The sequence below is a fragment of the Diuraphis noxia genome, unplaced genomic scaffold (genome assembly GCF_037042655.1).
Source record: "Diuraphis noxia isolate RWA-SAM2 unplaced genomic scaffold, SU_Dnox_SAM2 contig0001, whole genome shotgun sequence".
NCBI lineage: Eukaryota > Metazoa > Arthropoda > Insecta > Hemiptera > Aphididae > Diuraphis > Diuraphis noxia.
Window position 1 is genome coordinate 93635224 of NW_028301711.1, and position 19332 is coordinate 93654555.

General features: G+C 27.2%; 1 protein-coding gene and 1 pseudogene across 1 annotated transcript; both read left to right on the forward strand.

Annotated features, from left to right (window-relative positions):
• Window positions 1–342: 342 nt before the first annotated feature.
• Window positions 343–2010, forward strand: LOC149062489 (uncharacterized; annotated as a pseudogene).
• Window positions 2011–11010: 9000 nt separating this feature from the next.
• LOC107165796 (uncharacterized) lies at window positions 11011–13249 on the forward strand. The gene is made up of 4 exons (XM_015514193.2): window positions 11011–11295; window positions 11970–12092; window positions 12178–12330; window positions 12399–13249. Exons 1-4 carry the CDS (start codon window positions 11160–11162, stop codon window positions 12656–12658), a joined length of 672 nt encoding a protein of 223 aa, XP_015369679.2. The 5' UTR covers window positions 11011–11159; the 3' UTR covers window positions 12659–13249.
• Window positions 13250–19332: the final 6083 nt, after the last annotated feature.

Sequence of the window (19332 nt, forward strand, 5' to 3'; positions counted from 1 at the left end):
AGGTAGTTATATTATCTTAATATTTGTGATACCGCAGAACAGTCGAGATATAGTTTATTAATTTTTTGTTTTTATAGAGGTACAATTGTACAAAGTAATTGCTCTATGGGTTGAGTAGTTTTCAATAAATTTTCATCACGAATTACGGACACTGCGAATATCATAACGACAACGTCTGGCAAATTCTATGATATAATAAATCATAATAATAAATTATTAAAATACTTTAAATTTTTGAATTCTAGAACTTTGAATTGAATGCTTATTTGTTAATTTTGATTATTAAGGACATAAATAATTTTTAGTCTGTTAAATGAAGTAATTCACTAAAAGAAAAACAATATGGGTACATAAACCATATACCTTACCACATTTGAAGAATTTGTAACATTTCACTCTCACTGCCAAAAAGCAATGTATTTGTTTAGATGTATTTGGATTCATTGAAAACCAGGTAAGCAAATAAATCAATAATTTTTAGTTTTATTAAAAAATATATTATTAACTGAAGGTTTATTTTACAAATTCTTACTGATTTCGTTCTTATTAATCTACCCATGGTTTTATAGAAAAATGAATTAAAATTGGATGAATCAGATGATTTATTTATATTATGTCCTGTAACTGACGGAAGAATGGTAAGATAAATCTAATACATCTAATATTTTAATGCAGGTAATTAATACCTAGAGGGTGTGGGTGATTTGAAAATATATTGTGACCCAAACAGACAAATGCTTTTTAAAAATTGCCATTAGAATAAAAACATATTTGAGGGTACATTTATTTTAAGCCCCTCTATAGTCTGATTTCAGATTGCAGGCCGTCTATGGCCTATCTTTATTCTTATTCTTATACGTAAGTGACATTTTGTATAATCTTTTAATTTATTTTTACTTGAATATTGGCATGGGTACATATATTTTGTAATAAAATGTATTAAGAAAAATAATATTTTTTTAGATGGAAATACAACCAAATTAATATATTGAATTTTTAAAGGTAAAGTTCATGAAATAATATTCGATAATATAATTAATATTAAGATTATAATAATTTCTACAAAAATCATTTTATTTGGTTAAAAAAATATTGCAATTCATTTTTAATATTAATATTGTGATAAATTAAATTAATTGTTAAAATTTCCCTATACTTTAAGTTAAAATGGAGAAAACTATACTTTATAAAGATTAGTTTATACATTTTTGTAATTTTAAATACTTTGGTTCATGAAGTAAATTTGTATGAATTTGGCTTAGAAAATTTTAAAATAAAGATAATGTAAATAATTTAAAGCTATAAAAGTTTACAAAATTGTTTTATTTTTTAAAGATTTAATATAATTTCACACCCACATGTGTTTTGTCTCATTTTACAAATGTATAACATAGAATATTTACATTCAATTTTTAGTCCTTAACTTTAATATTACAGTAAATTAATCAATTAACATCATTAACAGACTATTATCAAACTTGATGCAAGATTATAACCTATGTATGTATGTACTAAGTCTTTTACAATATTTCAATAAAAGGTGTGTGTACAGTTTTTATCAACTGTAGACAAATATTTATAGGATTAAATATTTTTTTATTTTTTTTTAACATAATTTATTTATAGAATAACAAACTAATCTATGATTCTTTAAGAATGACATTTATTGCAATGTAGAACTTGTGATAATTATTATTCATAAGGTGCTAGATGACCCAAAAGCTAAGTTTAAAGTAATGCAAAATGTATTTTAGGACTTCATGAAAATATAAATTATAGTTTGCATTTCAGGATTAATCAAATAAATTGGACAAATTAGAATCTCAATTTGATAAATTATCAGATACTTTAAACAAAAAAATGTATGAAAATAATTTTAGTGTTATTTCAACTATAATTAGGTGTTTAAATAAAAATATAGTCATAATATTTAAATAATGTACTCTTTTATGTTTAATATATTTATATATTTATATATTTATAGGTCAATTTTGGCTAGGAACTCTCTGATAGGCTTGGGAAACAAATCAAAAAAAAATCTTTTATTATAATTAACTTGAAAAAATTATTGAGATATGCAGTATTAATGTTTAAATTTTTTTTAAATATTTGTATTAATTTAGGTAAATCGAGTAACCTCAACTTACCAAACTTGGAACCAAAAAATTGTCAACACCAAAAAAAAACCAAGAAGCGCAAAGAAAAGGGCTTATCAATATCTACTTCGGATACTAGTAATGTTAAGTATAAATATAATTGCTTCAATAATAAGTATTTTTATAAAATATTTTATTCAATATTACAGAATTAAACAACCTTGTTTGAAAACTTTGGAAGATTGGATATATCCACTACAGCTCCATATCTTATACCTGAAGATCCTGATATTTTATTAGCAATGTTATAAGAAGAATGATACACCAACACTATACAGAATATTATAGAACTAAAGATATATTAGATAACAATTATAAAAAAGCGGTATACTACTTAAAATCATGTCTAAATAAGATTAGTTTTTTATAATTTTTCTTAAAATTAAAATTATTTTTTGAAAAAAATATTATAATTTGTGTTGCTGATATTATTATATACATATAACTGTACAAATCATTATTCTATGTTAATAAAACTTTTTTTTGTTCATGTTAAATTAAAATACATATTGTTATTGATTTTTTGATGAATAATTCTCCGTGGTTTTTTAAGTACCTATGTATACTATAGTACCTATGCATGTTCCTATTTTTCTTAAGTTATTTAAGAAATTCTAATTTAAACAAAATTCATTTAAATATTCAATTAATAATTAATAATTTGTTCATTTATAATAATTTGTGTCACACAAGATGACTCGCCAATTACCAAGTATGCTAACACCCATTTTAGAATATGAGTTAACTCATTCTTTACCTTTTTACCTAAAGGCTAAAGCCTAACAACATGATGTGCAAAACAAAATTTTTGCATTAATAGTCTTAATGAAATTCCCATGCTTGTAATTCTTAAGATACATAATATACAGATAAGATGTTAGAATTGAAAATTGATTAATTTTTCTACTTTAAATAAGTGAGCAAATAAAATGAAACTCTCACATAATTGTAAAATCTATACATTTATCGATCAACTCTAAATCGAAAATGAAAAATAAATTGTTAACTGAAAAGTAAGCTTTCATTTAATTTGGTCCATTATTATTTTATTATTTTAATTTTTATATTACAGTTACTTAGAAAATATACTCAACCGATAATATAAAACCAAATAATATGCTGACTCCTTCCTAATCACAACGATAAAATAAGGTAATAAGTAAAATCTAAAGTAGGTACTTCTTCAATCCAATTAACTTTTAACACAAGTTTAACTTAAAAGTGTGAACAAATTATAAATTGCATTATGTGGATAGTGTTATTGAATAATATTATGAATTAGTGTAAATTACGGGCAAACGTAAATTGCGCCCAACAAAAAGAAATAGTTGTAAATTGCGCCCGGTATTTTCCAGGTACAAATTTCTGTATAGTAAATTGCGCCCAATAGAAGTATTATTTTTATGATAGTCATTTAGCATTACCCAGAGGACACCACGAGGAGGCGACTATCACTGTCCTCCAAAAATGTTTTTTTTGGCTAACTTGAAATGAATAAATTTAAAAAAATAGGAAAAAAAATTTTATTTTTTTAAAATGTTAGAGTATATATAATATCCATTGTATTATTATTATTATTATATTGTTTGCGTGCAAACGGCTTACTAAAATGTACGTATGTATTACAGGCTGTACGTAAAGTCGTTGTATACGCGTAAAGGCATTGATATCGCTAATATCAAATCGATTATAGCGATAAACGTTCGGCTTATCCACCAATAAATGAACAACATTATTTTTAAAATACACATAATAGGTAACGATGAATTCAAGATAGTAGAATACTATGGATGCAATTTACTATACCCGTTTTAGACCCCGAAAAATCCCGGGCGCAATTTACAATAGTATTTTTACTACCTACTTAATGTACCTAAATTACCTAAATTACTTCAAAGCACGATTAAGATGATAACAAACATAATAATACAATATTATAATGTTATATAGATATAGAAAGTAATAAATCGGTTGTTAATGAAGCATACTGATACAATAATTAATGGGATTATAATACCAGATAAGAAAAAAAGATACAATATTAGTGTACGAGTAATGAGTAAATATTATGTAAGATGTAACAACAAAAATTATCGGACGTAGATACCATAATTATTTATTGTTCATTAATATAACGGAAAGGAAGAAATTTAGGGTCGGGCCACACATAGCGGTTGAGTCACAGCGGTTGGACCGTGAATGGTTCAACCACCCGGATACGGTACACATATACGCGGCCGAACCGCATGTGGTTATACCAAAAATATTTATTTGATGAATGAAATGTTATTAGAATATTATAAAATTCAGTCATCTGAGTGTCGTCTTCAAAAAATAACAAAGTAAATTTACTAAAAACGATTTAAATCTAAAAATGAAATTCTGTAAGTAATCCATAGGCCATAGCCAATATAACTAATACCAAATACTAATACGTAGAAACGGGGTAACTTTGTACCATTTTTCAACTTTACGACTAAATTAAACTAGGTTGCACGTAAAAAAAATAAAATAAAAAAATTGTCATAATTGTGTGGGTTCAGACATGCCCTCTGCGGAATGTAATTTCCAATTTTTTATTTTTTAACCATAAAAAACTGGGTACCACACGATTGCGTACGATGTATCTTTTTGAGAACACGATTGCGTACGTTAACACGATTGCGTACGTTAAACCATTAACTTTAATATTTACCCCAAAAGTCAAACGATTGCGTACGATTTACTGTGCAACGTTGCCAAATTTATGTTTTTATTTTTGATCAGTAAAATTTAAATTTTATGACTTAAGCTATGGTACCACTTAAAAATCTCAATTTTCGACAAATATGTTATAATATAGTATACAAAATAAAATAATTAAAAATAATAAAATGTTTAAATAATATAGTAAAAAATGTTATACTTGGTACCACTTAAAAATCTCAATTTTCGACAAATATGTTATAATATAGTATACAAAATAAAATAATTAAAAATAATAAAATGTTTAAATAATATAGTAAAAAATGTTATACTTGGTACCACTTAAAAATCTCAATTTTCGACAAATATGTTATAATATAGTATACAAAATAAAATAATTAAAAATAATAAAATGTTTAAATAATATAGTAAAAAATGTTATACTTGGTACCACTTAAAAATGATGAAGTTGATTAGTCCAACGACGGTTATTCACTGAGTTATTAAATGATGATAGGTACCTATACTGTAGTATTCATAATATTTTATCGAGTGCGAGTATCCTAAAATATCCTAGTAAAATAACCGATTTCGTTATCGCCTATTAAATATCACCTATCGAATCTCAATTAATTTTAAATTATATGTTCTATAATATAGAACAATATTGAGCGCTTAACAGTCGATCGCAATCGACCGGTCGATCTTGGACAATTCCAAAGTCAATCATATTAGAATTTATTTTTAGGGCCACGCGCTCTATATGTTTCTTAATAAGTATAAGAAAATGGCAACAGTGCTTCAAAGTTGCAGATAAAAATCGTACGCAATCGTGAACATTTAATGTTCACGATTGCGTATGTCGATACAGACCGTACGCAATCGTGTTTTACCGAAAAAACTTTTCCCAAAAAATGGGCCAATGTTACCCGGGAATGGGGTAACTTTGTCCCACCTCCAAATATAGCTATAATTTGCCGTTCATCCCACTTTGGGCCAAAGTTAGTATATGCAAGGTTAGGTTAGGTAATTGTAATTAGCAAGTACCTGAAAATTAATTTAAGCAGGTTATATGGCAAAACAAGCATAATAACGAATAAAAAAGCAATTTTTCGGAAAAAAATTGTATTTTATATGTTTATTACATTAATTCAAAAAAAAAAATAAATCTGCACTATTTAGGTACCAAAAAAATGTTATTTGCAGTTATACATAAAAAGTTAATTAATTAAACAAAATCCTCAAGTTCTGGCACATGAAAAAAATTTCGTTTGCTCATACAAATGGTTTGATTTTTCTTATTACGTCATCCCATTTGTAGTCGATACAGTCCTTTTTGTTTGGCCATCTCCAACTTTTTTACAGATTTTCATTACAGTCAACAGTAGCACTGTTCTTGGATATTGCTACAATACGACTGAGAAACAGCATATAAAATTATCTGAAATTCTAACGGTGGGCCAAAGTTACCACTCGGGGCCAAAGTTACCACTCGGGGCCAAAGTTACCCCATTTTAGGTATTTTATAGTAATATAATAACAGTTAAATACAATAGTCGGGCGATGCCCGTTTCCATCAAAAGTGTACCTTTCCCTTTTCCACCAAAAGGTGTATCTTTTCCTTTTCCGCCAAATAAAATTATTTACCACGTTTTTACAAAAACAATTGTATACTACTATATTCTACGATTGAAAAAAAATATAACATAACTAAATACACTAATATATCATTTTTTAAACATTAGTATTTTAAATAAACTTATTACTGTATTAAAGATTTTAATATAAGCATAGCATACAAATTATTTTGGTAAATTAACCGTGGTTTAATTATTGGTTGATCTAATTTGGTGGTAACGAATATTGGTGGAAAGGGAAAGATACGCCTTTAGTGGAAACGGGTATTAGTGGAAAAGGGAAAGGTCTACTTTTGGTGGAAACGTGTTACATTATAGTAGGTATTAGGTATATATTTTTGATGTCCCAAAATTAATTAAAATCAATGAAATATACATAACTAACAAAATTAAACATATAGCCATATAGGTAACATAGCCCATAGGCAATATAAATATTATGTATTATTATTATATATTAATATATACTTATCCATGCAACCGTTACATTGTAACGTCATAATAGTATCATAAATTATAGTTGAAATGATTGTAATGAAAAATGTATTAAAAGAATATCTTCAACTGTATTATTATATGAGGCATTTTTAAATCGTACAATATTACCTACTTACCTTACGTATTTCTAGTCTCCGGAGTTGATTATAATTATAATTGGGTTCAAATACTGGATGCTATTCGTGGCCCTAGATCACGTTTGCATTATAAACATAATTTATGAAAGTATGTATACCTTCTAAAGAACACCCCATCCCGTCAGTGGCGCAAATAGGGGGGGGGGCTCAGGGGGCCCTTAGCCCCCCCCCCCCCACAAAAAAAATAAACTCAAAGCTCCCTAAATATATCTATTTATTTGAATAAATATTTCATGTTTTGTAATATATATATATTAATGTACCTACTATGTATTACACTAAACTACTTTTAGAACTGAATAAATTAAAAGTATGTACTTATAAATTATAATTTAAAAAAAATGTGTTGAGGCTTGGGCCTCCTAAACATTTTTCCTATTTGCACCACTGCATCCCGTACATAATTTTAAATTTTCAATATGTCATCCATTGTATTTGTATACGTATATTATATATATTTTACTAATTTATGCAGTAATAAAATATTTATCTAGTTTTTTCCTTGATGACTACTACATGATATTATGATTATATTATTCAAAGTTTCAAAATGAGATAAATGTTACCAACAACTTTAGGTCACACAATTGGAATTATTTTTTACATTTAAACTTTGAAAAAACGAACCGCGTCAAATATGTGTGAACGGACTAATTCAAAACAATGTGTTTTGATCATTCGGGTTGTCGAACCGCTCGCAGTTCGACCGCGACTGTTTCTGCGGCTAAACCGCGAAAGTGTGAACGCGTATCAGGCGGTTGCGTTTAAAATCAAACAATTTGAATTTGTTAGGCGGTTCAATCAGAGAGGAATATTGAGAGAGCTAAATTTAAATTTGAATTTCACGGATGGATATTCGGTTTAGCACCAGAAGAAACAGCAGCATGACGGGATGGATTAGAAAGGGTCGATTGGGAGGGACTCAAGGATTAAATTATTTATATGTGTGGTATTTATATTTGTGAGAGTTGGAAGACTTGATTTCGTGGCGATTTAGAATGGTTTGGTAAAATCGGCATCACTTGAAACTGGCAGTATGATCTTTGGAACAATGAACGTATTTGACTGGACTGGAGGGATCCTTCCTTGGTACAGCTATCTGACTCATGAGCCTCGACATATTTGACGCAGCGCGATGGGTGATGGCAGTAAGATTGTATGTGACCATGATAGGTCTTGACAGTTGAAACATATTGAGGGGGGCCGTATGTCGTTTTGTTTGGTTTTTCAATTACTACTTTTGTGTTTAGTAATGAAGTGATTTTGTTAGGATAATGGATTATACATAGTTATAGATCACAAATCATAGTCATACAAAAGTATTTTATTTATTTAAGATATTTAAATGCAACACTCTACATATGTGTAATGTGTAACGTACTTATATTTTATTTTTAAAATCAGCTATAATTGCCTTACTAGTCTTATCACATTTTGATAAAGTGGATGTATATATTGTATAGAAATAATTATACAACTCGCCCAATCGGTACAAATGATACTCACCCAAACGGAATATTAACTTTTTAGTAAAAATTATTGCCTTTACTAAAATGATCATCGACCTAGATTACAAACCTAAGACCTAACTAATATAAATATTGAGTATAAAACAATAGTATTTTGGAATAAAGTATATAGATTAATTATATGCCCTCACAATCACATTTTTTTTCCCAATAAATTTATTATATATATTATTTAAATACAAATTTATACTTAGACACTCTTTCCTTTCATAATCCAAGCTATGTCACTGATAGATATAATTATTAAGACACATGAATTAATATCGTAGTAACTAGAGCAAGAATTTAAATGGTTTTAAAATTCATAGTAAAATTACACCGGAAAAGGCATTGTGGAAACTGGTATTGGTAATGGTTCATATTGAACATTAATTTTTTTAATTTGAAATACAATTAAATTGTATTAGGCAATAGGTACCCAATTATTGCTTTTATTTATACTATCTGATTTTTGTAATTAAAAATTAATAACTAGTAAATAGTAACTACATGATAAATAAATATTTAAATTCAGAGTAGTAGAACGTCAATTGTCATAACTTTTAATATTCTTGGTAAACATTACAACAAGAAACATTCCAACACCAAAATAGGTCATGAAATCAAATAATAGATTTCTCCTTGGTAAGACAGCCGAGAATCTTGGAAAAAAAAATAATAATTTAAAAATTAAAAATTTGTTAATTGATTATGAAATTTAAAAAATATGAACTAACATTTCTAATCAGTATAATTTTAAAGATATTACTTTAGACAAACATTTTTTCAGTTGCATAAAATTATTTGTAAAGGGAAACCCATTAAAAAAAAAAAAAATAACTTTTACCAGTGTTTGACACAATATAATAATAGAATATTAGGTATCATTAATTAAATATTTTAAACTTTTTTATTATATTTAAGTACCAAATGTTTGTAAATAGGTATGAGAATGAAGCATTTATGCAAATATACATAGACATTAGACAATTAGACTTATTACTTTTTTTACTACTGGTTTGAAATGTTATTGTTGGTTAAAAATAAATAAATAAAAAATACTTACATATGAGGATATAATTTTTATTGTGATAATAAATTAATAGGTATGTTTAAAAATTTAAAAATTGTCCTTTTTTCTCTGGTTTTTTATTGCTTGTTCTTTTTTCCGTGTTCCTTTTTTCTTGATATTTTTTTACCGATTACCTACATACAAGCGGACCGTACACCTTTATCACTATATTAATATATTATACTCAATAGTCAATATAGATAGTTGACATTTACTATCACAGTCAAAGATGGACATTTGATAGACATTATTTCATATTCAAACAGATCAAATAGATTTTTTATTTTATTTTTTTCATGTAATATTAGAATATTTTATTAAAAATTATTATTATTTATTAATATTATCGTTGGCCATAAACGCGCTAAACGTCACTATAATTACGTCAGTGATCAGCGTCGACTACTAAAGCAATCTAGAGGTGTTAAAAATTATAGTCACTGGCACTTTTCACAGCGATTCATGAAGTAGCTAGTAGCAGTAGCGGTGCCAAAGTAAAATAGAACTTTACCAATTATTTGAACATTACACCGGAGTCCCGGACTCATACTTCATAGACCATACTACCTTAGTTCATTCTATAATCCCATAGATATATAATACAAACATGAACAAGGCATAACGTTTCCAATTGGCTAATATTGATGACAAATAATTAGTGTTTCGATTATCAACTCGTGATGACATGTCGAACATGACGTATACATTATTATAATCATATTATAAAAAAAAGCAAGATGAAACAAATTTATCATGCAAAAATGTAAGCAAATGGTCTCAATTTTTTATCACTTAACGACCGCAAAAATATAATGGCCTCAATTTGCATTCTGCGGCGGTGTCCCATCCACCTTTTTACTATCTACACAATATAATCTATTGAGGACATCGAGTTGTTATCAAAAATATCGAGATACTGTGCGTGTACTTTTCAATTTGGATCTTGCGGATAATCTGATAGACTTTATATTAACTATTAACTAATAACTAAAGCGCCGAAGTAGCCAATTCTTTCTAGCTTTCCAATCATACAAATAAAATTATTGAAATAAACGTCATAATAATTTGTTTTTTTTTATCAGATTGTTATCTTTAATCATTATTTTGGAATAAACCAAATTAATTGAAACCATTCGTAATTTGTCACTTGAAGAGTTGATAAAATACTACACTTTTTCACAGAAATATTTACCATTTACAGAATTAGTATTTTAAAATATTAAATATAAAAATATGAAAATGTAAACTGTGTTTATTTTGATTGACTTTGTGATAAGGCACTCACCGTAATAGTGTGATATTGATAAGTAAAGTACCTACTGATAATAGCTGTCTCAAGACGCTCTTGTCTTCGTCGACACCGCTGCCGATAAGTTTTAGGACACTCTCAGTTTCTTTTCATTGTCTTTTTTCGAAACTAAAAATCTCCAGTCCGCGTTTTGAAGTACTTGTAGGCAGTAATTTCTATGGCAAAATCTAGGAACGGTTTGACGGCTGTTGGCCTATCGGTTTTGGGAGCGTTTTTAGTCCTGTTGGCGTTCGCGACGAAGAACTGGTTGGTCACGGATGGGAAATTAGAGCACCCGAAATTCGAAAGGATCGGTTAGTATAACGCGCATATTCTATACTACGATATTTTTATGTATTGAGCAAGTTTAAAATGCTTAAAAAACAAAGTTATCAAATAGATAACTGTCATCTGGAATGAATGCAACACTATATATTTTATTTTAATCAGATTTTTGTCTCGAACTAAATGTTGTGTTTTCATCATTTAGATAACCAGTGTCTAGTATCTACTACGTATGATTATTTATGATAATTTGCATTCCCTTAATCTTTAAAAACTGAAATAAATATCTTAACATTTTTTTTTTTTAATTTACAAAAAGATATAAATATAATATTTAAAATAATCCACAACTGTGTTTCCGAGTTTTTTTTAAGTATTTTGATGGTATAACTATCCAAACTTTTTAATTATTATTTATTAGTATTAATAAATAATTGTTGAATAATGATAGTTTCAAGTTTCTGAAATTCATGATGTTAATTTATTTTCTGTTCTAAATATTAAGCTTGGGCATCAACGAGTTAGACAGTTAAGGTAATAAAGTTAAAAATTAAGTTAATTTTAGCTTTTTTAAATGTTTCCTATTAATTTAACTTTGTTGAATTAAAAATTATCATTAACTTACTCAGTCTAGTTAACTGATCAAAAGTGAATAAAATTCAGTATTTAATTACAATTTAATAAACTGTCTTCAAATCCATAGGTCTATGGGTAGTATGTTTTAAAGAATTTGAAGACGCTCATCATTGGCACGACACAAGATTTCATAATTGTTGGTGGGTGTTTGAAGAAGAATATTATATTATCCATGATATTTTATTTAAAGGTTTGTTTATTACTTTTTTAATAAAAGAAGACCAAGTTTTATTCTGTGATATGAAATTTTTAATTGTTACAAATTTTTTTCTTAGGTTTTTATATTGCCACTCAGTTTTGGTTTTCTGCTTGTGTTCTCTTAACGGCGTTTGGTTTATTCTACTCTACATTCTATATGTATCTAAATAGATCTTATGAACGTTACGTTAAAATTCTATTTACAGCTGGAATACTTTATATAGCTGCAGGTAAACATTGTGTTATGTTGTCTTATAATGTATAACATTCCTAATAATTGATAAAAAAATATTTTCAGCTGTATGCAGTACTATTGCTCTGATAATATTTGGAATTGACGGAGACAGTAGAGTATGGATGCCAAATTGGGAACATAATGATATAGGATGGAGCTATGGAGTAGCAGTCGCAGGAACTATTGCCCTTTATGTCAGTGGAGTATTGTATGTAATAGAAGGACGGGCACTTAAGATTAAACGTCAAAAAATAGCTACTCAAAGAGCCAATTACAACTATGATGGAGATGACTCAAAACAATCATCTCATACTAACATATAAATGTCCACATTTTTATTTTAAGATCTTCAGTTGCAGCTTCTGCACGTTTTCATAAATGTATTCTTAATTCATTGACAGTTTTAGCATATGGAAAGGTGGGCAACTATTTGTACCAAAATTTCTGATACCCTTTATTGAAGAATAAAATAATTTACCTACTACTAATATTACTAAATACTTGTGGAGGCAATAAACAGAAATATTTTTCTAAAAAAATATGAGGAAAGAAATGTAATTCGTAGAAGGTGCTCAATTTTAGATATAGATACTGTTGCCTTTATAAAAATTTAGCCTTGTCTTTATGAATATGTGCAGTGAGTACTTCTTACACAGACTTGTTGACATTTTACAAATGCCTGCATAGAAAATTCAATTTACATAGAAAATACTTTGTTTTGGGTATCAAATAATGTTAAGTATAGTATGAATGCGCAAGGAGTTAAATTCTTAAAAATGGCTTTTTGAAAATAATTTGTTATTTGGTCACTTATGCAATTATTGACAAACTATAATACATTAGTTAGAACCCATACTTTAGATTTGATGTGAAATTGAAATTGAATAGGTATATATAAATTATGAACACTAGAATCTCTAGTATTAAATTTAAAATCTATGAATTTCAATCATAATTATCAATTATTAATTGAGAAGTAATTGATTTTTAGTCGTTTATATGATTGAAAATAATAATTGAGAGTTAGAAGATAATTGATGTACATTTTTCAAAGTTATATTAACAATTGTCCGTCCATTTAATTCAATGTTATTTTTAGTAACTAGTGCTACCAATTTCAGAAAAATGCTCAACTTTACTTTTACAATTTTGTAATTCATTTGAAATTGCAATGTATTTTTATACTAATTCGTTAAGTATCCCAAAGTTATGAATTAAAATCGTGGATATATGGATAAAATAAATTATTCCTTGGTTACACAATTATTGTTCGTAAAAAGGTTGTTCTGATTAATTTCTGATTACTCCTCACAATTAGATCTTATTAAAGTTTTAAAATTACAACTTGCTGTTTCTTTAGTGAATTTAGTTGAATAGAGTAGTTTTTTGAGTAAATAAATACCACTCTTTTTTTTATGTAATTATAATTTGTATATTAAATTAAAATAATCTAGTGAACTAGGTGCAAGATCTGTATTTTAAAAAAAAAAAAATGGAAAACTTAGAATTTACCTGATAAATTATGCCATGTCTAATAAATATTTAATAAGTTGAATTTTTTCACAAAATTGGTCAACATATTTTTTTTAATTTTAAGCTGTCGTTTTTTGCTATTTAGTATTTATAAATTCAGCAATTATGATTTTCATACTTGTCATACCAAGAGTATGTATTATGGTTTTCTTGATTATTATTATTAATTTTTTTTTTTAAACTTGTTTATTTATATTTTTATAACATGCAATCCAATTAAAAATATATATTTAATACATTTATATACAATACAACTTTTGATTCAGTTTCATTTTGTATGTGTGTCTTAACAATTCCTGTTCCAATGAATATTTTTCTTGTCACTTGTTAAAAGTATATAAATTTTACAGGACATTTAATAAAATTATTTTTGCATAATTTAAATTTAGATAAATTTGCTCAATATAATATGTTATATTCCCATCGCTACAAACTTACAACTAATTTATACATCTAATAATTATTTTGTAATGTAATATCTAAAATTGTTTGTAAATATTGATATTTCTATCATCAATATAAATAATTTCAGTATTGGAGCACATCAAAATAAATTGTGCTAAAATAATCTTATATTTATTTATATAAGTATAATTCTATTTTGGACTTAAATAGCATATCTAAAAAAACTTAATAAAATGTCAAGTATAAAATAATGCATGGAAAATCATGAATAGAAATTTTCAAAATATTGAAATATGCTTTGAAATTGTTTTTTTCTGCGCGAAACATCTGCTTTTATATAGATGAATATATGTATTAAGATATCTGTGATATTCCTCAAGTATGATACTTCGTACACTAGTACAGGGATTGAAAAAATAAAACAATATAAGCACTACAAGTTTAAACTTTGAAGGAATCTATTGAAAAAGGTGTATGCGACCTATACACATTTTTTTTTTCTATAAAACAACTATTCAAACTGAGTACCTACCCACCTATATCATGGATTTTTGGGAATAGTGTTTGAGATATAAGAGAAGGGCTAATATACAATATGTTTACTTACCTACCGTGCAGTGCTCTAAATAAAAAAATTTAGTAACCAGAACGCTCATAAAATTAATATGTATGATTGTATTATTAATTTTTAATTTGTTTTTACTTTACAATACAATACAACTATTTAAATACTTTTAAAAAATGCAAGTAATTTTAATCCTGAAAATTGTAGTTATACAACAAATTTCAAATTTTATAAATAGTTTATAACAATTTCCATAATGCTGAGTATTTTTTGTCAAATTTTTTTTCATTTTGACGACTTTTAGTGTCATTAGCCGAATGTCTACCTTTGATTAACCATGAGCGTATGTATTTTTCAGGACGAAATTTAGTAAGCGGAGGGCCAATACAATTAACAAATAAAAGTGCAGAGACTGTACTAATATTTATTGAAGATCTGCGGGGTGTTATGATTTCATTAATTGAGCTGAAATTTCGCTCGCACTCACTCATAGAAATAGGAATAGTATCTACGATTTTAAAAAGTATTTTTAAGTCGTCCGGAACACCTTCATTTCCTCCTTCCATAAGTACTTTTCGATCATTAAATCGTTTACGTTGTTATTGCGATAATACGAAGAAGCAACATTTGTGATGTCAGGTGAAGCCTCATAGACGTCTATAAAAATTGAATTTCTCTCTATATTAAGTATATTATATTATATTTTGTCTAAAGGAAATTTTATAATCTTAATCCTCTAGATTGTGATACTGTCTAATACCACTTAGTCACTGATCACTGTAGCTCAAAAAATATGCAACTTACGATCTTGAAATTTGGAATAGAAGTTCTTCTCTTATTTTCACCAGGCAATATGATAGGATTTTCAAAAATGTTGCTTTTTAGTGGAGTAATTAACAATTATAATAAATTATTCACCGCCAATACGTATTGTGCTGCCCGCGGGTTTCCAGCTACCTGTAGGCTGTAACCTTTCCTTTTTGTCCGTCATGTCGATCGGAACTGTTTCGAGAAGTTTATCGATAAAAATAATCTCGTGCATCGCGCGTACACCAATACCCCTATTGTACAATAATATATTTTTGGCTTTTTCATATTTATAATATTATGTAATATAGGAGTATTGGTGTACGCTCGATGCGTGAGATTGTTTTTCATCCAAATGGCTTAAAGTTTAGTCATAATAAATAAATAAATGACTTTTTTAACATTTGATAAACCAGTATCCAATTTTAATAGCACGCAGGGCTCTTGAACATAGCTATTCAAATTACAAAGAAACATATGAAAAGTTCGGGAAATCAGTGTTCTGACAAATAGATTATACAAATGAATAATTTTTGGACATTGCTGGTAATTAAATTATACACAATACCATACAAAATTCTAATGAAGTGTTTAAATATGTGAACATTGTAAACATAATATTTCTATTAGGTACAACAATTGTACAACTTAAATGACTTAAGAGGACGTAGCACCCGCATGCGTTGTCACCGTCTTACACACGTACGATATGGGAAATGTTCGTACGCTAGTTTCAATAGGGATTGTCAGTTTTGATATTAGAGTAGCAACATTTTCTGTATTCTCACGTTGGTTTTTTACGATATTTTAATTTTTATGTGAGTTATGGACATTTTAAAATATTCATAATTTACATACCCATAACTCACTTAAAAATTAAAATATCGTAAAAAACCAACAAGAGAACACAGATAATGTTGCTACCTAAAAGTTTGATATTAGGTGGATTCACTCTAATATCAAAACTGACAATACCCTATTGAAACTAGCGAACGAACATTTCCCATGTCGTACGTGTGTAAGACGGAGCAACACATGCGGGTGCGACGTCCTCTTAATACTATATTGTTTTTCATTCTAGCCTTCAAGTCCATGTGTTGGTTTTTTGCGGTGTTTCGTTTTTATTAACATAATATATTATTTATCCATCATTACAATATTATATATCGATCTCTAAAAAGATATCAACAATCTAAGTTCAAACCAATAAACAGTTTCAGATCAAGGAAGTTGTAAGAAATGCTATTATATATATAAATTCTTATGATTGTTTATTAAATTTCAGAGCCGTATTTAGGAGGGAGCCACAGGGTACTGTTGCTGAGTAGGAAAGGGGGGGGGGGGCTAATTTTTTTATAATTTAAATTTGTATTTTGTATAATGATTAATGAGGCGTATTTTTTTGTTGCCCCTTGGTGTCAAATTCCTAAATATGGCCCTGTTAAATTTATATTAAAAAATAAGTCAATTATTTGTATTGATTAATGATTATGTTCAACCTCATAAATTTCAGATAGGTAAAACCTGTTTGAAATCATTTGGAATTGATGACGTTTATGATAAATTAACATTAAATCCCAGTTAAAATTATCGGAGTTTGTCGATTGTATCCCGGACTCGGGTTAGCCATTTTTTTTCTATATTTTCCGAGTTCCGATTTCGTTCTATCAGTGTTGTAAAATATGTGAGTAGATGTATTTAAATACTGTCTTGGACGTATTTGTATTTAAAAATCAAATACTTTCATACAAATACTTATGAAATTTGATATAGTATTTTATTTATAATAATTTTTTCGTTCATAAATGTTGAGAACCCTGATTTCCTATTTCCGATGTCTGGTTCGTTTGTGAATGTGATTATTACAAAATTTTAATATTTCATTAACAAGTGTTTACTTAATTTTTAAAGAATTATTATAATATAACAAGTATTTTATTTATTTTAATTTTTCAGTGTACATTTAAGAAAATGGTATACAAATAATAATAATAATAATACATTAATACCTAATTGAATGTAACATGACAATTTTAAATTAATAATTACAAAATTTAAATATTAATGAATTAAATAAATAATATTAATTTAGCGAACTGACTATTAGAAAAAAAAAATATTTGAAAAATATTTTAAATACTTTCTGATGAATGGATGTATTTGTATCCGAATTTAAATACGATTTCAAAAGTATATTTTACAAGACTGCGCCATATATAGTGATTAAGAGTAAATTTACATAATAAATTTAGTATATTTGTCACATATGCTGTGTTGATATATATATTTACCAACAAATTGTTTTTTACTCGATGAGCTTACAAACATTTTAACTTAAGGCTGGTTATCGATCTAAAATTTAGCCAAGGGTACAATGAGGTGGCATGTCACCCACCTAGAAAAAATACTGCGATTTTTTTAGTTTTCAATACTAAATTAATTTAACTAATGATAAATAATAATACTATATGATGTACATATAGGTTTTTATCGTACCTAATACCAAGCATACTATATATTTATATGGTATTATGGAGTATGGAATATGGATGTCTATTTGTTTCATTATTTAATAAAATAAATTTGATTCATTCTTAGTTTTCAAGTTATTTATTTTATGATTGTCACTCGAATATAGGTTTGACAGACAGCGCCCTTAGATTTAGTACGTCAAATGCGTTGGTCAAAATATTATAGTGCTATAGTATTGCAAATTCATAATGAATACAATTTTTAGTGAAAAAATAATAATAAATTAGAATCATATTTTATAAGTTTAAATATCGTTTTCACAAAACGTTGGCCAATGATGTCGAGCGTTGACAAATAAGAATAAATGGCTATTTCTTATATATTTGGACTGATTATTATTGACTTTTGTATAATTATTATTTTATAACAATGATGACTGACGACTTGTTTAATAATTTCAAGATATAATAACTAATTATGACTATTAATTTCTCAATCTTAGAACTACGAATCTAATCAATATTCATTACTAAAATCATATGGAAATAGTGTAATTGAATGTTTATATACTATAAATAGGACGCAATCAGAACATAAAAAGGTGAGAAATAATAGTTTACCTATCTGACTTGTGGACGCAATCGGCACACTAGAAAGGTATATAAGGTTGAAACGAGACGCAATCGAATGACGCCCAAAATTGTGAGGTACAAACATGTTTATAAGTAATATAACAAGATTTTCCAACCGGTGTTCCGTGAAGCATCTATAGGTGTGCCGCGTTGCCTTTTCGGCCAAAACAAAAATTTATAATATAATATACCTATGTAAAAAAATAAAATAATTGCTGCTACATAATATAGTTTTTTATAAGTTGCATAAAATGTTGTAAAATAACAATACTCGTAAAAATACAATTCGCGACAAAATTATTTACAAAACGATATTAATTTTACACACACACTAAAAATTATCTCTATTATTTCATTTATTTAAATTTTGAAGGTTTTTCAAATCTAATTCAAATGTCTTGGTACTATTCAGTACCAACTTATACTTATAATAATTTGTCAAAATTACATAATTATATAATTGCCATAATTTTACAAAAAGTTTTGTTTTTGGTCGTAAAGGGAATCAGTCTTTTTTAAATTTGGTCTAAGAGTGAATCGGCCGAAAAGGAAAGGGTACGATTTTGGTCGAAAAGGGAATCGA